General features: G+C 59.5%; 1 protein-coding gene across 28 annotated transcripts in view; it reads left to right on the top strand.

The window, feature by feature from the left end:
• NCOR2 (nuclear receptor corepressor 2) overlaps positions 1-22,458 on the top strand; it is a 224,761-nt gene that overhangs the window by 140,755 nt on the left and 61,548 nt on the right. For 27 of the 28 annotated variants that reach the window (XM_082641462.1, XM_082641487.1, XM_082641489.1 and 24 more), the window contains 3 exons: positions 10,377-10,501; positions 11,915-12,087; positions 14,099-14,161. In XM_082641462.1, the coding sequence (XP_082497588.1) occupies positions 10,377-10,501; positions 11,915-12,087; positions 14,099-14,161 (361 nt within the window). Of the gene's footprint in view, positions 1-2,223; positions 2,398-10,376; positions 10,502-11,914; positions 12,088-14,098; positions 14,162-22,458 lie in introns of those variants that run through there. The other variant, XM_082641475.1, reaches the window with a different exon arrangement.

Genomic DNA, 22,458 nt, shown 5'->3' on the forward strand with positions numbered 1-22,458 from the left:
CCTGATGTGATAAAAACCTGTGATCCTGCTGATAAATCTCCCAGTGAGACGGGTAGGGGTTCCCCAGCCTGGTACGGAGTGGGTGTGGGTGTATGTGCTTGGGCACCTACACGTGGATGGATGGATGGGCACCGGCGGTGGCGGCCCCCTGTGGGCTGATGCTGCGAGCAGATGGTGGTTGGTCGTGAGGCAGGCAGAGACCCTCTGCTCTGTGAAGCCAGAAGAGCCAGGTGGGAAGGAGCCTGGGGAGCGACCCACCATGGGGTGGGGAGCAGTCAGCCTCGGAGGCATAGCAGGCGCCCAGGTGACAGCTCTGCTGTCCCGTCCTTGTGTCCGATCAATCCTTGGCCCGCCTCTGGCAGCTCAGAACCTTGGGACCGGCTGTGATCCTCACGTGGTTCCCGTGGCTCCGGCCACGCTGTAGCTGAGGATGGCCACGTGGCACCGCTCAGCTTGTCAGCCCGACAGATGCCCCTCGGGTGGGCCCCTCCTGCTTCATTTCTCTAAGGTTGACCCCCACTCACCTCCACAGAGGCGTTGGATGCACGATATCGTGCGGTCATCCAGCAGGCAATTATTGAGTGCCTACTGCATGCCAGGGCTGTAAAGCTTCGCCTTCAGAGCCGTACGAGACCACGATCCTTCAGGAAGCTAGAGAGAGGGTGTCAGCCGAGCCCAGCTGTCTGGGCATCTCACAGCCCGTCCCGATTAAGAGCCTCTGAGGTAGACGTGAGGTGGGACTTCCGAGGTGTCAGTGAGCGGGGCCCTTCTCCAGGCTGCCGCCTTGTAGAAGGTGCGTTTCCTGAGTTGGCTGGACATGGCCCAGGGCCAGAGGCAGAGGGGTACCCACCTGCCACCAGCACCCCTCCCCTGGTCATTCCCGCCATGGTGATGAGGGGAGGCTGCCTCGGGCTCCAGGCTCAAACCCCCAAGTCTGGGGAGGAGGGGAACCCACGGTGGGAAGTTACTCTCCCCAGATCGTAGGCCTTCTTCCTTCTCCCGATACCACCATCCACTCCAGATTGGCCATGGCCAGTGTCCTTGGGCTGTGCCCTCCCGGGGTCCAGGGAGGGATGTGTCCCAGGCTGAGTTACGGACCCTGAGATGGAGCTGGCGTCCAGCTGAAGTTCCTGAACTTTCACCACGAGGACTCGTGAAAACACAGATTGCTGGGTCGCGCCCGTCAGTGGGGCTTGAGAATCTGCACTTCTGACAAGTACCCTGGCAGTGCTCCTGCTCTTGGACCCCTCAGAACCTCGGCCTCCGGCGTGCTTACTGGGGAGGCCCCGCCTGCCAAGGAAGGGGAGGGAAGGGCACAGAGTGGCAGAGGGGGCAATCGAGGCGGGGCAGAGGCTCGACGGCAGCCTGGAGCAACCCTGGGGGCGGTGCTCTGGCGCTGGAATGGCCCTTCCCAGGTGGGCAGAGAGGGCCAGGTCCTAGCCCAGGGGCCGTAGAGGCTGAGGGCGTTCGTAGCGGCTGAGGCCCCTTCTAGAGAGGGGCCTGGCCAGTCCGTCCTGGGGACGAATCCTGCATGTTTGAATATTTGCAAACTACACTCTGCGGTGGTCCTGACCTGCCCCGATGCTTAAGCAGAGAGCGGGCAGCAAGATGTCACCTCGTGTGTTCAGGTGACACACGCCCCGTCACGGCCTCACCACACCCTGTGCCGAGCCCCTTGTTCGTCATTGCGGTGGTTGCCTTGCGAAAGCGTGGATGGTTAGGAAAGGGGATATAAAATTCCTGCTTGAAAAGCATCGGCCGTCCGATGTGTCTGGTCTCAGACCCTCGATGACCCGAGAGGGCAAGGCCGCCCTGGCGTCCTCTGCGCTGCTGCCTGGCCCTGCCGTGGCTGGGACACGTGTTGGCCATTTGGAGTGTCAGGATGCCCTTCTTGTTTAAGAGAGGATGCCGCCCACTTTCCAGAAGCTTCCCCGTATTCTGACAGAGGGAGACGCAGGAATTCTAGCCCCTGCCAGCCGCGCACACCTGGGCTTCGGCAGGAGGGGGCCAAGCCCTCACCTCCTGGACCCCAGCCCCCGAGATCCGGCTGTGAGTGGCTGGTGAGCTTGTGGGTGGTGCCCCAGCGTCCTCTCCTCGAGGTGAATCACCGGCCAAGCCAAGCCGGGGGCCAGCTCGGAGCACCGGTGACGGCACAGCAGTTTATAGTTCATGATTCATGGATGGAGGGGCCACATTATCCCAGCTAATTGCAGCGCTGGAGCCCAGGAATGCTGCGGTCAGAAGTCGGCTTAACTATGCAAACTGTCGGGGAACCGAGGCTGTGAGGCCAGTGCGGCCCAGGCAGCAGGGCCCAGCTCCGCAGCAGTGACTGGGGGCGTCCACGTGGCCCTCCTGGCGATGGGGGGGCCGTGCTGCGGAGGGGGCCTGTCCCCGAGGGTGAGTGCCCCTACTTCCATCCCCCAGGGTGATGCGGCCGCAGAGGGGAGGGGGCCAGCTGGGAGCTGCGCCGGTTGGGGTCTCCTCCTCGAGGCCACATGGGCTATTGTCTTCTCTTCCCACGGAGATGGGCACGAGGACAGGGCGCCCAGCCTCCCGCTCCTGGGGGGTCATGGGGGGAAGTCCAGGGAGGTGGGGCCTGCTCCCTCCCTGACCTCTGGCCTGCAGGCCCCCTTCCCCCATCTCTCCTGCAGGCCCCCTTCCCCCATCCCTCCCCTCTCAGTCTGTGTCCCCCCCGCACCCACCCTCCTTCATCTTCCCTCCCCTCCCCCGCCTCCTCTCCCAGCTCCCTGCCGAGGGACAGGTGACCTTGTTCCCAGTTGCTCTGTACTCCAGAGACTCCCGCGCCTCAGGCAGCTTGCATAGGGGACAGCGTGACCGGAAGGCGTTCCAGGCCAGGGCTGGCCAAGTGCAGTCCCCGGGGGGAGGGGCAGCCACCGTGCAGTCAGTGCCGGTTCCCAGACCCTGGCCGCGCCCCTGAGCCGGTGAAATCTCCGGAGGGGCCGCATAGCAGGCCCCAGCTTGGGCTGAGCTTGTCCCTGCCTGCTGGGTGAGCGCGAGCGTGCTTGCCCCAAACCGCCACCCCGGCCGGGTGGGCCTCCAGCTTGGGGGTCGGTTGGACTTTCCCGGGCCGCCCAGGCCTGCGGGAGGCAGCCGCTTCCGCTCCGCTGGGGGCGGGATTGTGTCCAGATTTAGGGCTCCAGCGAGCAGATGTCCCTGATTCCCTGCCCAGTTTTGTGCTAAGTGGGCAGAGACCTATGGGAGGCTCATCTAGGCCCACAGTCTCCCAGACACATCCCGGGAGGGGCGCAGTTCTCAGGAAGGCCAGGCCCCAGGGACCCAGCAAGCTGGGCTGCTGTTTTGGGATACGAGAGACACGGCCTTCTCACGGGCCGTGATGCAGCGGCAGGGGAGACCCAGCTGCCCGTCGGCACCATCTGGGGTGGACCACACCAAAGGGCCAGGAGGACGTGGAAAATGTGAGTGTGAATCAGTCAGACCCCAGGAGGTGAGAGGCTGTGTGGGGCAGACAGACCTCCCATCCAAGCGTTTCATGCTCGGCTGCCAAGAACCAGGAAATAGTTACCAGAAGAGCAGCATTCGTGCGGCCTGGGGCAGCTCCGGCCACCACAGGAGGGGGCCCCGGGGGAGGGCAGACGGTGACCAAGTTCCAGTTTGTTTGGTCCTTCCATCACAATGTCACCATTCTAGGTGATGCCACAGTGAACAGGGCAGAGGAGGTCCCCAGAGCTGTCACGTGCACATGGGAGAGGGACAGTGCACAAGTAAATTAGTGTGGTTCTTGCAGGTGGTAGCAACGGTTCCAGACGGTAAGCTGGGGTCAGGAGGCGGCTGACAGGAGAGAGGGCAGCTTTTAGGGAGCCGACTCTGAAGGCTCCTCAGAGGAGGGATCCTTTGGGCTCCGACCTCAGCGATAAGAAGGAACTAACTGGTCAGGCAGAGCTGGAGGGAGAGTCTCCCAGGCAGAGGACACAGTGAGTGCAAAAGCCCTGAGGCAGGAACAAGTGTGGCATCTTGCAGGAGGAGAAAGTGAGGATTAGGGAGGTAGGTGAGGTAGGCAGGGGGTAGATGGCCTGGCCTTGTGCCCTGGACCACTGATTTTATTCCAAGGGGCGGGACAGGATCGACTGACAGTTAAAACAAGCCTTAGCTGCCTCAAGCAGGCATCTCCTTGCAGGCAGAACAGACGTCACGGGTGAGGGTGCGGAACATTGCTCAGGTTCTGGGGACACGTCTGTGTGCAGTGGAGCGCTGGTGAGTGTCTAACAACCAGCTTTCGGGAGGCGAAGCCCCGACTGTAGCGCATGCCGATTACCATGGTGTAAACGCTCCCATCATGCTGATTCCAAGCTACCCACTGAACGTGGAATTGGGAAGGGGGTGTGCATAGCACCTCGGGGGACGGGACCATATCCTACTTCTGCAGTGTGGACGCAGTGGCATACGGGAGCACAGGTAGCAGCCAAATGGAGTCAAGTAATGGTGAAGGGATGCATTGTGAGTACTTACTACCATTGTCTTTATGATAATTTCTTTAATTGTAAAGTTGTGCGTTTCCATTTTACATAATGGCTGTTTCTAACAACTAACCTGCAAAATTCCTGGAAACTGAAGTCTGCACTTGTGAGCTGGTACACGCCGGCCCCACACACCTATATCTGTGTGTCTTATAAAGGATGCCTTTCACGGGCCAAGGCAGCATCCCCTGCCTGCCTTTTTCTTCCAGGAAGACACGTGAACTGGATCAGAATGGTAGGGGCCGAATGTCAGGGAGGGGCTGCCGGCAACAGAAAACTTTTGTGTCTTAGTCCTGACCCCTGACCCCACGCCTCCCACCAACCTTGGGCTCCTGCGATCTCCCTTCCCCCACTGCCAAGAGATAGGGTGTCTCGAGGGCAGACCCCTCCTGGATTTGCTCCCTGGAGGCACTTGGCACGTAGTACATGCTCAGCAGAGTGTTTGTTGAATGAATGAGTGAGATGGTGCCGCAGTCGGTGTTGCTGGGTGTCGGGAAGGTCTCCTCAGGCCTTTGGAGGACTGAGCATGTCATCTGGGCACTAAATCTCACCAGCTCCTTCCTGGATGGTTGGTACCACCTTTTCACTGGACTCTCTCCTCTTATTCCTGGAACCAATGGCCACCCCTCCCTTGACCCGCTGCCGCATCGCCCTAAAACACGGCGTGGAACACATCAATGCTGCTCGCCCTCTACCTTCTGAAAAAAGCCCTCCGTGGCTGTCCACAGCTGTCAGGGCACCTCCCGTAGTTCTGAGCACGGGCGTTAAAGCCAGTCAAGCTCTGCAGCCAAGTCCAGTACGTCATCCTGTAAGGACCGTGGGCGACTTCACGTCGTCCTGCTTTTGCCTGAAGAGGTCCCCTCCCTGAAACGTCCCCGGGTCTCATCCTTCTCCGCCAAAAGCCTTTGGAGATTCAGCTCGGAGGCCTCCTACCTCATCCCCGCTGGTCAGGATGAATCACTGTCACACCTGCCACGTGCTGGGCCTTGTTAAAGGTTTCTCGTCCCTGCAGCCGCCATGTGTCCTGTCCTAGCTCCGTACGGTTGGGGACTGTATTTTCTGTGCGCGTGCTTGTGGAGGGGATGAACAGTTTGGCTTAAACGGGGGTGAAGAGGAGCCTGTGATTCTCCAGGGTGAGAGACACAGCACCTGCCTGTAGGATCTCGCTAGGAAATGCTGTGTGACCTTTGGTGGGTTAACCTCTCTGTGTCTTTGTGTGCTCGTCTATAAAACAGAGATAATGCCAGCGTTGTTGGGAGGATTTTATTAACTGCAGGTATCAGATGAGGAGGAGAAAGCCTCATCACATGTTCGTTGTGCTTCATCAGCATTTGTTGTTTTTATTCATATCATTTTCTGTACAGCTCCCAGGCTGAGGCTTCAGCACAGAGCAGGCTCAGTGTGTCCAGCCCTCAGCGCTCCGGAAGTAGGGGTCCCTCAGGGATTTGAACTGATGGCTCTGGCTAACCATAGATCCGGTCAGGTTTTCCTCAGAGCTGTGCTGTGGTTTGGGAGGTTCACGACCAAGCACTGGGCATGAAGCCCGTTGTCAGCATGACCAATGGCGTGTCTGGAAAGCAAAGGTGAACCTCATCCCGAGCTCCGGAATCACTGGAGACGGCGGAGTCTGGCTTCTGGTTCTTCTCCCGCGTCCACAGGCATCCCCTGCTGCCAGTGGCAAGGGTCCTGGACGTGTTTTGTGAAACAGGGACCCCCGGAAGCCTTGCCCCTCACGCTGTCGTCCGGCCACCAAGAGTATCTGGTGTCCCTGGGAGCTACCTAGAAATGCAGGGTCTCAGGCCTGCCCCAGACCCACGGAGTGGGAATCTGCATTTTCCCAATATCCCCAGGCGGTTCGTGTGTGCATTTCAGTTTGAACAGTGCTGGTCGAGAGCAGAGGTGGGCACGCTATGGCCTGCAGGCCAAATCTGGCCCCCACCTGTGTTTGTAAACAGTTTTGTTGGCATGTAGCCATGCTCACTTGTTTACACTTTGGCTGTTTCCAAGCTACAAACGGCAGAGTCAGTTGTTGCAAAAGAGACCGACGGGCCGATGGCCCTGAAGCGTTTACCATCTGTGGCTCCTACAGAAAGTTGGCCGGCTCCTTGTCTTATGCTCTGGTCGTCAAACCGGGCTGCCCATTGCAATAAGCTGGGAACTTAAACACGCTGATGCCAGGCTCTCACCCTGAGATTCTGATGCGACTGGTGTGGGTGGGTCCTGGGCGTCGGGACTTCCCAGAGCTTCTCAGGTGATCTGTGTGTGCCGTTGTGAGAACAGTGGCTTTAAATTGCTCACGAAACCCAGCAAGTGCCGTCCTGCCATCCGCCATGGGCCTGAGGTCAGAAGCGGAGCCCTAGTACGTGTGAATTGTCCCTGAGTTAGCCGTCGCTGTATCTGCTGTCCTCTGACGTCGAAGGCTTTCGGGGACAGAGGTGGCTGACCGGGGCCCGGCAGTGGGGCCTCCGCCTCGCGCCGTCCATCTCCCAGAGTGAGTGGAGCATCCCGACGACAGCCGCTCACCTCCTGTGCCCACCAGGAGGCCAGGCAGGTGGTCACCATGTGCCTGACGGTCCCTCCCAGTGGAAACCACGGTTAAGACCAGGGCTGACCTGGGGTTTCTCCCTTTCATCCTTTTCCGCTCGCATCACTCAGCTCGGGGCGCACGGACACCTCTCCAGAGGGAGGTGGAGTTCAGGCCCCAGGAAACCGGGAGCCCGTCCATGGGGTTCTGTGCCACGGCTCCAGGGTGGCTCTGAAGTCGCCGCACCCACTTCTCCCAGAGGGTGGGGTGTGGGAGTCGCCTGCCCCTGCCCTGGAGTGTCAGGGAGAAGGTCACGGGGGTCTGACACTGGGATCGCGCACCTGGGTGGGATGCGACGGGAATAATGACCAGGTTCTAGTGCTGACTGGGACTTTGGACCCTCCTCACGGGACTGAGTGGGGGCAGGCGGGGGGGGGTGTGGAGATGGCAGGGGGGAGAGAGGCCTGGGTGTAACCAGGGTCAACTCAGGCTCTGGGTTTGAATCCTGGCGTTGCCGTTTCCCAGCTTTGGCAGTGCCTCAGTTTCCTCTTCTGTAAAATGGGAGAATGATGGGGGTTGGTAAAGGAGATGAGGGAGTACATAAAACATGTGCCCGGCACATGGCACTTGGAGCTTTTTTATTATTAATGCCGTGAAGTGGATGATTATTCAGGGAGGGGGTCGTCACGGGCTGGCCCAGGCCCAGATCAGGGCTCTAGGAATCTTGCAAGGGGGGCAGGGTAGGCTAGGCAGAAAGGGGCAGGGATGCCCATAGCACCCCCATCTGAGGCCCATGATGCTGACCAGGGTGTGGAGTTGGGTGAGACTCTCAGCGAGGCTTTGGGGACGACAAGGTCACGCCCGCTCCCCACTCTGAGACCCCCTTTTCCCTCACTCTGAGGCAGTGCAGCTTTGCCAGTCTGAACCTCAGTTTCTTCCTCTGCAGAATGGGAGCAGTGATCACTGCCCTTTTCCGCCTGAGGCAGGCTAAGGGCAGTAAGTGGAATAGTATTGATATTTGCAAGGCGCTCGGCGTGCTGCGGGGAAGGAGCAGCCCCCCTGGACGAACCCCAGGTCACTGTTACTGCTGGTTTTTTCATCTTTGCCTTTATCCTCAGGACTTCAGAGGGGCTGGGAGCTGGTCAATAGACTGTGCACAGCGCAGTGTCGGGCGGGCCGGAAGCTCTTGGGAAATGCTGGCATCTTCCGCAGTGGGGCTTTGTGAGGATCTGGAGGGGGACGGCGGCAGCAAGGCCCTGGGCAGCAAGGCGCAGGTGCAGACTCGCTGGGCAGCAACCCTGGTCAGCCGTGCTGGCCGTGCCGGGCGCAGACAGTGGCCTGCTTGGCGGCCCAAGGATGAGATTCCAGGGGGCCTGGAGACGCCAGCAGCCTGGACCCAGGGGACAAGAACAGCTGCTCCAGGAGGGAAGCCTGGAGTCGGCTGCTGGGAGGGACAGCAGGTAAAGCTTTGGAGTGCGGCTGCAGCCCAGCTGGGCGTTGTGGGCGCCAACGGTGGCCTTAGGAGACGGCACGCTCCCTGCCGTTGGAAAGCCCCGGCCCTGCCCTTTCTGGCCCTGGGCGTCAGGTTCCTGGGTGTGCAGAAGCCGGGCATGTCTCCCTGGTGGCCACAGCAGCCATGCCGAGCAGCCCCCAGGGAGGGGGAACCCTCCTCAGCCGGCCGTGCCATCTCCCCCTGCTCTGGGTCCTGGTCCCGGGTCCCCCTCGTCTACTCTGCCGCAGCTCCCATCTGCGGGGCCAGCTCCAGCAGAGGCTCCACGTGTCAGGGGTGAGAGGCGGCCACAGCTCCCCGGCTGTTGGAAGTTTAGTGTTTCAGGGTTTGGGGTGGTGGTGAGGGACAGGCTAGTTCAAGGACACTGGGCCACCCATCGGGAATTGACAGCAACAGAGCAGGGGGTAGAGGGAGGCTGTTCCCCCCGCTCCAGCCCCTCCTCTTACAGAGTAGAGAGAAGGGGGCCGACCTGAGCCAGGAGGTTCCGGGGTGGACACTGCTGCCGCCTCGGGAAGCCCACGGCTCCCCGTGAATGTGCAGGCCCCCGCCGTGTGCCCCGGCGTCCCCGGAAGCCTGTAGCTGGGCCCTGTGTTCAGCCGCATCGTGAGTCATAAATTAAAGCTACAGAGAGGGGCAGGGGGGGATGGGTGGTGGTGAGGTCACAGGCCGGGGCAGCCTGTGCCAGGGACTGGCTTGCGTTCCTGGCGTGGAGGAAAGATGGGGAGAAAGGGAACCGGGAACCCTCGCACATCACCCTTACCTTCCCCGTGGGCTTCGGTTTCTTTCTCCTTGGTTGGAGAATTGGTGTGACCACGCCCCTCAGTACACACTGAAAGGCTTTGCGGCGTGTTTGTTTTCATTTCACTTGGCTCATCTTTTCCAAGGGATGGAAAGATGGTCTGGTTTGGCAGCCGCCCGCAAGCAGGACTTCGGGGTGGCCAAGAGAATCAGTGTGTGTCTTAAGAGAAATCAGGCTGGACAGAAAGGGTGGCGGTGTGGGGAGGAGCTCCCACGTCCGCCCTGTCTTGGTGAGGGCAGTGCCAGCAGCCTGCTGCCAGCACCTGTCCCGCCCACTTGGGAAGGAGATGAAAGGAACAGGCCTGCGGGGTGGGGGAAGGATGGCTGGTTTTGCTGTGAGCCCCTTTGATCTCTCCTGTCCAGTGGGGCCTGCTCTTTTCCCCTCTGAGGGCTGACTGATGTGAGAGGAAGACCAGGCCCACGGCAGCAAAAGTGGACCCTCATCATAGCAGCAACCATCCTCACATGGGCCCCCGGGGACCTGGGGACAACATTTCCATCTGCCCATTTTACAGATGTGGAGACTGAGGCTTAGAGAGATGGCCTGAGCTTTGTCAGGGGCAGGCAGGCTGGGGTGTCAGGGCCCCAGGTTTCCCCATGTTCACCATGCTCTTGCCTGAAGCTGACCAGGGCCCCCTCCCTCCTGCCTTGGGGGCTTCCGCCCCACGTAAATACTGGTGCCAGATGCCAGCTCTCATCAAGGGGTCTCTCATTTCAGCTTCCCCGCCCCTGGCTGAGGGGTCGGCACGATTTCAAGGGGAAGAATCAGAGCACAGAGAGGTCAAGACCCTCATCCAAGGTCACACAGTCACCAAGTGAAAGAGGCCAGGCGTCTGACACTAGCACTTTCTATACCTCACCCGTGACTCCTGCCTCCCCAGTTCCCCGGGGGTTTCTGTCCAGCTCACACTACAGGGGGGGCTCTGGGTTCCCAGCGGCCAGGTCTCCGCTCTTCTCCCAGCTCGCTGGGCCCAGGTGCAGAGGCTCACCTACCTCACTGTCTTCCTCTCCCTCACCCCCACCCCCGCCCTCCCCTGGGGCCCCGCAGCAGCAGCAGCAGCAGCAGATGCCCCGCAGCGGCCAGGAGGAGAAAGAGGACAAGGACAAGGAGAAGGAGGCCGAGAAGGAGGAGGAGAAGCCGGACGTGGAGGATGGCAAGGAAGAGCTGATCAAGTAAGGCCGGTGGCCGCCCGGCAGGGGCCTGGCCGCGACCCCCGGGTTGGGGGTGGCAGGGCCGTGGTCTGCGCTCAGCCTGAACGGGGCCGTGGACGGCCCCCTGTACGGGTGTGCAAGGAGGTGGCATCTACAGATCGCCTGCCTCGAAGGGAGGCACTTTCTGCTCCGCCTGTGCCCGACGGCCCCCCTTCCGGAAGCCCGCTCTTCTCTCCTCCCGCCTGCCCGCCCTTTCTTTCTCGAAGCCTCTGGAGGCCTCAGAGACTGAGAGCTCATTTGAGCTCCACTCCTGAGCGAATAAATCCAGGCAGTGACTCTGGAACTCTTTGCCTCCTCTCCTCCTCCTCCTCCCCCTCCTCGGCCGAGTCTCCTGAGATGCTGGGGGCGGGAGGGGGGGGTCAGAGGATGCAGGCAGGCGGCAGCCCTCACCTTTCCAATGATCGCTGTCAGTGTGAGTTCTTGCAGATCAAGGCACAGCCTCGCCTCGGGGTGGGGGGCCCCCCACCGGCAGCCTCCCGTGCCTGCCAGGGGCGGGAGCACAGCCAGCTGGAGATTCACTCCGAGGAAGGGGGGGGAGTGGGCACGGCTTAGCGCCAGGTACCTGGAGTGGGCTCAGGAATGTGGCTTCTGAGAGCATCTGGCTTCGTTACCCCTCGTCTCCCAGACGCTCCTGCGAGGCCCTTCAGGAAGATGAATGGAAAGCGGAGCTGATAAATCTGAGGAGCCCCGCAGTAAAGTCTCCTGAGTCGGCTTCTGAGAAAGTCCCAGCCCCAGTTATTGAGGTCACATGCTCCCCACACGCCTGGCTCGGCCTGCATAAGACCGGCAGGAAACTCTCCTCTTGCGTTTTCTGCAGGCCACAGTGGCCCATGATAATACGGAAGGCAAAGTCAGTGCCGTTTATAGGGCCCCTTGGGGGACGTCTCCTCTTTGGGGAGTAAAGTGACCTGAAGGTTTTACCAGCCTGCACCCCCATGCCGTTAATCCAGTAATCTTGCAGGCAGAGAGCAGAGAGCATCTCTGTTTGGTGTACAAAATGGTCTTGCAGATAGCCACCAGCCCACACCCCTACTTGGTGAATAAAATAGCCAGTCGGTTAACTCCCAGCCCACGTCCCTGTTAGGAGAATAAAGCAGACAACAGCTACCAGTTCACACCTCCCTTTTCATAAATAAGATGGCATTGCAGACGGCTACCAGGCGTACTCCCTCGTCTGGTGAATAAAGGAGCCTTGCAGATTGCTCCCAGCCAGCCCTCACCCCAAGCTTTTTCCCTCTTTCCTACCCTCTGATTAGTAGAAAATCGCTGGCAGCCAGCACTCAATCTTACTAAGGAAAAGCAGGTCTCTTGAAACTGCCACCTAGGTTCCCGGCTCCGGTGAAACCATCCCTGTCTCCCCTCCCTGGCCTTTAGGGAGAAGACGGATGACACCTCTGGGGAAGACAACGATGAGAAGGAGGCAGTGGCCTCCAAAGGCCGCAGAACCGCCAACAGCCAGGGAAGACGCAAAGGCCGCATCACCCGCTCAATGGCCAATGAGGCCAACAGTGAGGAGGCCATCACCCCGCAACAGAGCGCCGAGCTGGGTGAGTCTCGGGCTGGGGAAGGGGCGCCGCAAGCACAGCAGGCTCAGAATCCCAGCATTAGCTGCACACTCGCTGTGTGACCTGAGGCGAGTTCCTTAACCTCTCTGTGCCTCAGCGGCCTCATCGGCACTGCGGTTGCCCGTAATAACTGTCCCCGTGGGGTGAGCGTTTTAGTGACTTTGTGTGTAGGAAGGGCCTAGAACAGTGCCTGGGACGTGGGAAAGGCTCACTGGCTGTCAGCCGTGATTATTCCAGGGCTGGAGAGTTCACATAAAATTCCAGGTCACCAATTTGGTTTTGTTTTTCACTCAGAAGATCTGGCCTTGGGACTTCCCTGGTGGTCCAGTGGTTAGGACTCTGCTCTTTCAGTGCCAAGGGCCTGGGTTCAATCCCTGGTCAGGGAACTAAGATCCCGCCAGCCGCCGAAAAACCACCCCTTTTTGCGGGATCTTAGTTCCCCGACCAGGGATCGAACCCACGCCCCCTGTAGTGGAAGTGTGGAGTCTTAACCACTGGACAGCCAGGGAAGTCCCTGTACCTTCATTTCTGTGGGCCTCAGTTTCTCCTTCTGCTCAGTGGGTGCCCACCCCCAGGTGCTCTGAGCCTCACGCCCTACCCCAAGGGGGGAAACAAGAGAAGAATTGAGTAGCAGTTCCCAAGTTCGGCCACAGGGGGGCAGCCGGTGTGTGCTTGCTGCCTGTAGCGTTTTGGCCGTTTGGGGCCTGCCCTCCGGCGTTTGCGGGAGCCCCGACCCGTGGCCTGAGTGTTCAGGCTGAGGCCCCAGCCACCTGGATGTCTTCCCGGGGTGGGAGTTGATGGAGGTGATGTTCCCTGTCTCACAGACGCCCGCCTCGTCCACACCCAGGGTTTGTGCCAGGCACCTCTTCCTTCTTCCCGTGGGAGGTCGTTGGTACCCGTTTCGTACATGGGCTGTTTGAACCTTAGAGAAGGGATGTTGCCTCTGTAAAGTCCCAGTCAGTTGGGGTTCAAAGCCAGCCCGCTGGCCACAAACCCCGTGCAGCTCCTGTGGGCTGGTGCCGGAGTGCCAGGAGACCCAGGGCAGGAGGGTTCCTTCCCTTCAGGAGTGCACTGGCGCACCTGACTTCTGGGGAGGCTCTTCTGGACCCCAGGCTGACGTTGGGGCCGAATGGCGGAGTGGAAGACAACCCCAGGCCCTCTGATGGGCACCTCCCACCCCAGGCTCCACTTCCACAGCCTGCCTCTGGGGGTGCCGTGGGAGGAAAGGGGAAAGCTGGCAGCAGGGAGCCGGGAAGCTGCCCGAACGTTCCTCTGATGGTCAGCGGCCTTTACCAAGTGCGTACCCTGTGCCTAGCGCGGTTCCAGGCACTGAGTCCGCGCAGCTGAAGTCCCTCACGCTCGCCCCCCTGCCGACGTCTTAAGCGACTTTCAGGGAAGAGCGAGGGCTCACGTGTAGGGGAACTTGGAGGAGAGGCTCAGGAACAGCCATAGCAGACACCCGGCTAACTCCCCCGACTCCAAGGCAGCTGCGTTCCTTCTCAGTAACACGAGCAGCCCCATCCTTGTACCGCGTGAGTCAGGGGAGCATATAATAATCACCCTGTAGAGCAGGGCCCTCCCGCCGGGGACAGGTGGCCATGCCTGGAACCATTTTTGATTGTCCCAGTTGGAGTGGGGGATCCTGGCACCTAGTGGGTAGAGGCCAGGGATGCTGCTCCACACCCCGCAATGCCCAGGGCAGCCCCCACGACAGAGGATCATCCGGCCCCAGTGGGTCCACGCTCAGAGGAGGTCCCTGCCCATCTGAAGCTCACGTCCCTTCTCATCTCCCCCCCGCCTTCACGTGGTCACCATGCTCCCAGCCGAGTGCATACAGAGGCAGCTCAGGGTCCAGGCCCTGGATCGCCTCAGCGTTCCCCTCTGTAAAACAGGTGCCTGCACACCCTCCACCCAGCAGGCGCCCCGAGTAGCTAGAGGTGGAGAAAGCGCCCCACTCCAGGCTGCTGCCAACACGCTGTGTCTTCCTTTCCAGCTTCCATGGAGATGAACGAGAGCTCTCGCTGGACCGAAGAAGAGATGGAAACAGCCAAGAAAGGTGAGGGGTTTCTGGCTGCTCTAATGGCCCTTGATGGGCATCCAGGTCCTGCAGCTCGTGTGGTGGGGAGGAGGTTGACCTGTGCCCTTAAACGGGGCTGTGGTGTGGTCTGCAGGGGGCACGCTCCGCTTCTGGGTGTTCTCAGATGGGCCACGTCTCCTCGGAGCCTCAGTTTTGTCCTCCAGAAAATGGGTCTGTGTGGCCATGTTGTCGGTGTACGGCTTCCGTGGCCACTGGGGCCAGCACGTCGTGGCCTTGCAGACGGAGTGGCGGTAGAGTACCTGGGTGCCTTGGGAGGTGCAGAGCCTGCCGGTGGCCACCGCGGCAGGGCCACGGGGTCAAGCTGTTCCCCTCCGCTGCGCCGTCTCCCTGCGCTGTGGTGCCGACCCCACGTTCTCTGTAGAAGCCACCCGCACATTTGTTGTTCATTGGAGCCAGGATGGCTGGGCCCTTGACTTCCTGGCTCAGTGACCAATCTCTGGGCCTCAGTTTCCCCATCTGTGAAAAGAGAGGGGCATCCGGGTTGGCCAAGAGAAGCCAGAGACAACAGGCACTGAGGGTCCCAAGGACGGCCCGGCACTTTCGGGGCTACGTCGGCGTCAATCCCCCGGCCCCCATCTCTGGGAGATGCTCCGGCTGTCCCTCCCTCTCCTGTGCCCAGTGCAGGGGCCGTCAGACTAGCTCAGCGCCGGCAGGAAGGCCAAGGCTGAGGTGGCGTCTGAGCCCCATTTTCCCTGCTTTCTCTCATTCACCTTGACCCCGGCCCTGAGAGGTGAGTCTTGTTTCCGGCCGTTCTGTGGACGAGGGAGTGAGAGGCAGAGGCCGAGGATGGCCTGGTCCTGGGGCTGGTGACCTGGGCCTCCCGGCTCTTGTCCCCAAGGTCCTGCTGAGGCCCCACTGCTGACGTGCAGCTTCTTTGTGCCCAGAGCTCCAGGTCATGACTCAGGGGGGGAGCAAATGGCCTTTCTAATGAAGGACCCAGGTGCACAGGGACAGTTGTGTGCGAGGACAGCTGGGCCCGGAGGCTGAGACCTTGGACCATGGGCTGCCTGCCCTGCCCACCCCCTCCCCTCCCCCTGCCCCGGGAAAGGGTCCCTAGGGGCCTGAGCGTCTGGTCCTGGTGTTTCAGAAACTGACCAGGAGCAGCCCCAGACCTGAGCAGGCCCCCTGCCTGGGAGTGGGCCCCTCCCCTCAGGGCTCCTGTCCTCCGGGCACGCTGTCCCTCGGAGGCTCCAGACCTCCTTCCTCCAAGCTCCCCGCCCTCTGGTGAGGCCGGCCTGGAGGAAGGGCCGGGCTGGACCCTCAGCATCATTCAGAAGAGGAGAAGCTTCCTCTCGCAGGTGAGGTCCTATATTCAGTGTCTCAGAGGAGCACTAACGGGGGCCTGTGGGCACAGTCTCTGGCTGCCAGGGGTCCGTGGGTGCTGTCAGCCCCCCAAGGGGGCCACGTTTTCCTTTTCTTCCGTCTTCTGTGTCTACTTTGTGGTTTTCGGTGTGGATTCACCATGGGGTGCAAAAGAGGCTTTATTTGAAAATGTGTGATGTTTTTCCCCCCTTTAATTTTGGTGAAGTACATAAAACGTAAAAACCTACCATTTAAATTATTTTAAAGTGTACAGTTCAGTTGGCTAAGTACATTCACAGCGTTGTGCAGCCATCACCACTCTCTAGCCCCAGAACTTTCTGTCACCCCAAACGGAGACCTCGTACCCATTAGCAGTCATTCCCCATTCTCCCCAAACCCTGCCAACCTCTGGTGCCCACTAGTCCGCTTTCTGTCTCTATGGATTTGCCCGTTTAGGACTTCGGCGTGAATTGAATCATACAACTTATGCCCCTTTGTATCTGGCCTCTCTCAGCATCGTGTTGTTGAGGTCCATCCATGTCGTAGCCTGCGTCAGCACCTCATTCCTTCTTATGGCTGAGTTGTATTCCTCCGTGTGGACAGAGGAGTTCTGTTTATCCGTTCATCCATTGCTTGATGGACACTTGGGTTGTTTCCACCTCTTGGCTATTGTGAATAATGCTGTTGTGGACATTTGTGTGGAATTGCATGTTTTTTTTAACCACACGTGAGACCCTGGGATCTCAGCCACCGGCAGTGATATTGCGCGGGGACCCACCCACCAGGGCCGTGAGGGGCTCCACGTGCATGTCCCAGGGCTGCCAGCCTGTGCTGTGTCTTCTGTCGTCATGACAGCCCCATCCCCAGCTCCTTCCCAGTTGCCCGGGAACCGGGGAGTCGGCTGAGTCAGAGGCTGCTCTCTCTCTTCCTTTGGGAGACGGCTGGGGATGACTCACCGGCTGAGACGGGAGTGCGCCTCACTGTCTCAAGGTTGTGGCGGCAGCGAGCTCATCCTGGGTCCTGCCCGCGGAGACGGCAGCGTGCAAGTCCCCCCGGGGACCGTGCACGCCGAGGCCCTGCTCAGTGACATTTGTGATAATGTGATGAGTGCCAGTGTGCTTGTCCGCCGTGAATTATAGCAATCTGGACAATTACCGCTCAGGGTGGCTGCTAATGGCTGCATGTTCCAGGCGGCGGGAGGGGGGTCGGGGCCGGGAGGCAGGTGCTGGCAGCCCCCAGGACTCCTCCTCCACAGTGGGCGGGGGTGGGGGGACTAGGAATGTTCCAGTGCCCCCGGCCCTCAGAAACCCAGGAAGGTACCCAAAACCCAGCTGTGCCCGAGACAGATGGTACCCACCCCTCCTCCTACCCATTTACGTCGACCCAGTGCCTCACCCTGGGCAGGGCAGGGGTACCCAGAGATGAGCCAGTCCTGGTCCCTCCCTCGGGGAGCCCAGGAAGTGAGCAGCCAGGTGTCCCTAGGGCCTTGGGACCACTGAGCCTGCCCCAGGCATCCCAGGAGACTTCCAGGAGCCAGGCCTAGAAGGATGAGCTGCAGAGGGTCCCCCATCCCCAGAGAGAAACTGGACCTCAGCCTCTGGACCTTTGAGCTCTGTGACCTCAGGCAAGCTAGTCAACCTCTCTGTGCCTCAGTTTCCTCATCTGTACAATGGGAATTAGAGTATCACCCACTGTATGAGTTTCCTGGGGCTGCCATAACAAAGTACAAACTTAGTAGCTTAAAAACAACAGAAATGTATTCTCTCCCAGTTCTGGAGACCGTGAGTCCGAAATCAAGGTGTCGGCAGGGCTGGGTTCCCTCTGAGGGCTCCGGGGGAGGGTCCTGCCTCTCCTCCTCCAACCTCTGCTGTTGCTGGCAATCCTCGGCGCTCCTTGGCTTCTAGACATTCCAATCCCTGCCTGCATCGTACATGGCTGTCTTCCCTCTGCGTGTCTCTGTCCAAATTTTCCTCTTCTTATAAGGACCCACCCTAATCTAGCATGACCTCATCTTAACTCGATCACATCTATAAAGACTTTTTTTCCCAAATAAGGTCACGTTCACAGGTTACAGGTGGGTGGACATGAAATTTGGCGGTGGGTGGGGAGCACTGTTGAATCCAGGACAGCCACCTTCGTGGGGTTTTGGTGAAAGAAAACAGAAGCGCTTACAGGGGTGGTGACTTAGACACACTGAGTTCCCTGTCACTGTTTGTAATGATAACCGGCTCCTCAGCCTTGTGACCCTGGCCCATCCCTGTCTTGGCCTCATTTTCCCTCGTCCTCCAAAATGAGGCTGGATGCCATCACCGAGGGGCATTCTAAGAGTGGCATGAGCCATATTCGTGCTGTCCTTGGCATACGGTACGTGCTCAGAAGTGGCAGGCCTGCAGTTCAGCACACAGACTCTGGAGCCTTTCTTCCTGGGTTTGAGTCCCAGCTCTGTCCCTTGTGGGTGTGTGACACTGAGCAGTGCCTACACTTCCCGGGGCCGCAGGGAAGGGGGTTGGAGGTGAGTGGCCTCCTGAGCAAGTGTAGAATGACATTTGGAGGTGGCTTCACAGCGCCGGGGAAGGGCCCTTGGGCTGACACCCAAAGCACGAAATAACATTAAGTAACACTATCAAGTCCTTGTCGGTACGCCTGGGTACCAGGTACAGCTAAAGGCGTTTTGTATATCAAGTCACTTCATCCCACAAACCTTAAGAGGCAGATGCTATTACTAGTGTCTATCCAGATGATGAAATTGAGACCGAGAGAGGTGGAGTGAGCTGCCCAAGGCCACACAGCTGTTAATTGGTGGAGCTGGGATTTGAACTCACGCACTCTAGTTACAGAATGGGAATGGGGCTGGTGTGAGGTTTGGATGAGTGAGTCCATGGACCTGGCTACTATTAATCAGATGACGAGAGAGGGAAGGGCCTCCCAGCAAAGGAATAGCATGTGCAAAGGCCCTGTGGCCAGGGCAGCATGGTCAAGTAAGAAGCTGTTAAAACCCAGAGAACGAGGGGAAGAGAGGCAAGGAATGGAGAGGCCGTCGGGAGGGCCACCCCTCACCCCCCAGCCTTACCAGCTGTGGGATAGAGTTTGGCTATTACTCTGAGAGCGTGGGGAAGACCATTGCATGGGGAAGAGTGGGACAGGGGACAGGATGGCTGCAGGATTCCAGGTTGGCAGGTGGGCACCTGCTCCTTCCTTTGTGCTTGGAGTCAGGGCTGCCTGTCCTGGGGCTCATACAAAGTGAGGACTGAGCATGTGCAGGGCAGCCTCAGGGAGCTGGCTGCCTGCCCTCGGGCCCAGCGCCATGCTGGGCAGGCACTAGGCTGGGATGTGAGGCTCTAGTTCCCCTGGGAAAGGTCAGCCTGGCCTGGCTTGCAGTCTCGACCCAGCTGTGTGGGAGGCCCAGGGCTCTGCTGGCAGCTCCTACTGGTCTCCAGCCCCCTTCTCTGGTGGACAGGGCGCCAGCTGTGGAGGGGGCAGGGGAGCCCCCAGGCACACCATTCCAGACCAGAAATAGGCACTGGCCCAGCTCCTGGCCACCAGCCCCTCCCTGGCCTCGTGTGGCCTGCCTGGTGGGGAGGGAGAAGGTGAGGTGTGCGGCCCCAGAGTAGGGTGCTGCAGGGACCAGGATCTGGTGGCCCCAAGCAAGGCCTGTCGGGCCGGATGGAGCCCAGGTGGACCCCGAACTCTCCCCCAGTAACTTCAGGCTGTCTCTGCCTGCAGGACTCGCCTCCTTTCATGGGGACCGAGGGAGAAACCACTGATTGCTTTGCACCTCCAAAATGCTTGCTGTGCACACTGGCTGGTTTAATTAGTTTTTACGGATGAAGAGTCTGAGGCTTGGGGAGGGGAGGCGTGAGTCCCCAGCCTTGGAACTTGGAAACGTGGGGCCTACCATCCACGTGTCTATCATCAAAGCCTCATGCCGTCCTCACTGCAGGGACCAAGGGAGAGCGATGGCCTCTGTGCTTGGACAGCCGTGCACCTGCCCACAGGCGCTCACGACGGGCGGCATGGCGCTGTGGTTAACGCACAGGGCTGGCGGCTGATGCACCAGGGGTGCTGGGTCACTTCTGAGTACGGGCATCAGGGAGGGCCCAGCAGGAGACGGGGCCAGCGCCTGGAGCGGGGCTGAGGACGGTTGATGTACAGGAGCGGGGCGGCCTTAAAGGTTTGTCAGAAGGGACCCTGCAGCATCCCAGGGCTGGCATCAGTGGGGAGCTGTCGCCACCTCCGCCTGGAGAGAGACTGCTGAGCTTTGTCTTGGGTGCGCTCTCCCCCGATCTGGATGCTTCTGACGTGTGGGAGACAGGCCACTGTGATGGCTCAGAAGGAGGAGAGAGTCGGGGTTTCTGCATGAACTTGGGGGACAGCCAGACACCAGGGCAAGCTCCAGGCCACTCTCTTGTTCCTTGTCAGCACCCTGGAAGGTAAAGTCAAGCATCTCCCAGCCCACCTGCACTCCCAGGGGCAAAATCCACACGTGGGCGTTCCAGTTGGTGCTTCCTCAGGGAAAGAGCCCCCTGGCAGGTTACACAGCAGTGATGATGTCTGTTACCACGTGGTGGTGGCTGCTGGCTGGTTCCAGCATTTTGCACGAATGATATTACTTAATCCTCCCAAGGGACCCTCAAGGCGAGTTCTTCATATTTGCGAACGCACGTGTGCGTGCACACACACACACATGCACACACAAGCGCACATGCCTTCTGCTTCGCAGATGGGAAAACTGAGGCCCAAGGGGCGGTGAGCTGGGGCTTGCCCAGCAAATAACATAGATCTGCTTGGCCCTGGGGGCAAACCACTTGGCTGTGCTCTGTGGGAAAACTTGACATTGGACACAGAACATGGCATTTTTCCCAAAGTGGTAGGGTGTTGGGTTGCACACAGGTGATTTTTTTTTTTTTTCATCTTAAAAGGTGATCATGTATTGGGAGATCATTGGCTTTGATCATGTATTGGGAGATCACATCGTCACTGTGATTTGCAGATGTAATAGCTGAAGCTGAGGCTTATGTAGGCACCGAGACTTATTTTGAAAAGAGTAGAAGGACAGAAAAGTTAACTTGGACTTACTTGGACGGTAAGTCCAAGTTCAGGTGTGAAGTTGTCTGGCCGAATCCCCTCGGGGACTGGCGGGAGTGTCAGAGGTTCAGATACACAGTAGGCTCCTGGCAAGGTCGCCAAGCAAGGGCTGGGTCCAAGTCAAACCCACCCAGGGCTTGGAGTTTCCAAAATAAGGAAGTGGCATGACTCAGGACTGAGTCTGCTGGATTTTCCCCCCTCCTTTGATAGTGTTTTAGGCAGAAAATCTTGTTTTGCAAACTGGAGTTTCTCTTGGAAAGTGGCATTTGGCGGGAGGGGTGTGGATATGTCCCTCTTGTAGGCGGCCTGTGCTTCTTCATGAAGGGAACAGAAAACTTCAGGACTGCACAGGGCTGGCTGGGGTAATGGGGAGCGAGTGTTTCCGGCGGGGGGTGGGGAGCGGGTGGCGGACGCTGGTTCCCAGAGGGAGCAGCTGTGACATTCCCAGGATGCAGATGGATGACAGTGTGGTGACTGCAGGTGCTAGAAAGACTCCTCCTGCCCCCAGGTTATCAGAACTCGCCCGTGGCGGGGTGGAGGTTGGCTACTGGTACAGGTTCAAAGACCCCAGGCTACAGCAGGGACCCTGAGCGGGTGGCAGCGTGCGGAGGGACATAACAGGGACGAGGCCTTTCTGGGGGCCAGTGTACGTGAGCTGAGGAGGGTGAGTCACTGCTCCCGTGAGAACAGTTTGTCCCAGGCCCCCAGACGGTGTATGGGAAGCTCCCCACCGAGGGTAGCCGGGACAGCCAGCGTGGGCTGGCCAAGCCTCCGTGTGCCACCACGCAGAGAAGCCCCTCTCGCTGGCACCTCTGCGGCTACCCCCTGCTCCTTCACCTCATTCTGCGCTCCAAGTCTGTGACTCAGACCTCCTGGCTTGACTTCCTGTCTTGGTCAATTTCACTTCCTAGTTCCCGCCTCTTGACACTTCAGAACGAAACTCCTTCCTTAGGAATTAGAAGTGAGGTCAGGGAATCCAGACCACAGGGGATGTTGGCAGAATCTGCCGTCTGGGGCACCGGCACAGAGTGCGTGTGGACGTGCCCCTGGTGTGAGAGCCGGGCACTCCCTGACATCTCTTCTGGGGAGGGGAGGGTCCAGGACCCCCCGGGGGGATAAACTGCTCAGCTCCCTCCTCTCTTTGGAGCTCCTAATTGGGAGCCCCAGAGAGGCAGCAGAGATGCCTGGGACGGGGGGATGCCCAGAGGGCTCCCAAACCCAGGTACCCAGGGTGTCTGGAGCCTTGTTCATTTGCCAGATGCCTCCTGCACGCCTAGCAGCTGCGGGTGCAGAGACGCGGCTGTCCCTGAGCACTGGAGCCAAGGAGCTAATTTCAGGGAGTGATAAGTGCTCTGGAGATGACAAAACCCCACGATGGCAGGGTGGCTGGGAGGACGACTGTGGAGAGAGTGGTCAGGGAAGGCTTCTCTTGAGGAGGTATCACTTGAAGCTGAGAACTGAAGGAAGACAGAAGGAGAGCTGTGAAAAAGCCATGCAGGCAGCAGGGACAGTGAGTGCAAATGTCCTGGGGCACATCCAAGGGCTGGGCAGAAAAGGTCCCAGTGGCTGGAGCGAGGGGAGAGGTAGGAAGCAGGCTGGACAGCGGGGCAGGACTGGCTCTGCAGGGCCTCATGCACCACGCTGAGGCCTTTGGATTTTATTCCAAGAGCTTTGGGTCATCACTGGAAGATCTGAAGCCGAGGAGTGACACGATTGGATTGGCATCCTTAAAAGCCGTCTTGGGCCTCCCTTGCACAGAACGGATCATGGGACTCAGGCAGGACGTCCCGCATCCCCGATGTGGTTGGGATCTGTTGCCGGCCCTGGAGGGTGTGCCCCAGGGCCCAGGGCGAGGGCTGGGGGCAAAG

This window comes from Mesoplodon mirus (assembly GCF_964341445.2).
Source record: "Mesoplodon mirus genome assembly, chromosome: 13".
NCBI classification, from domain to species: domain Eukaryota; kingdom Metazoa; phylum Chordata; class Mammalia; order Artiodactyla; family Ziphiidae; genus Mesoplodon; species Mesoplodon mirus.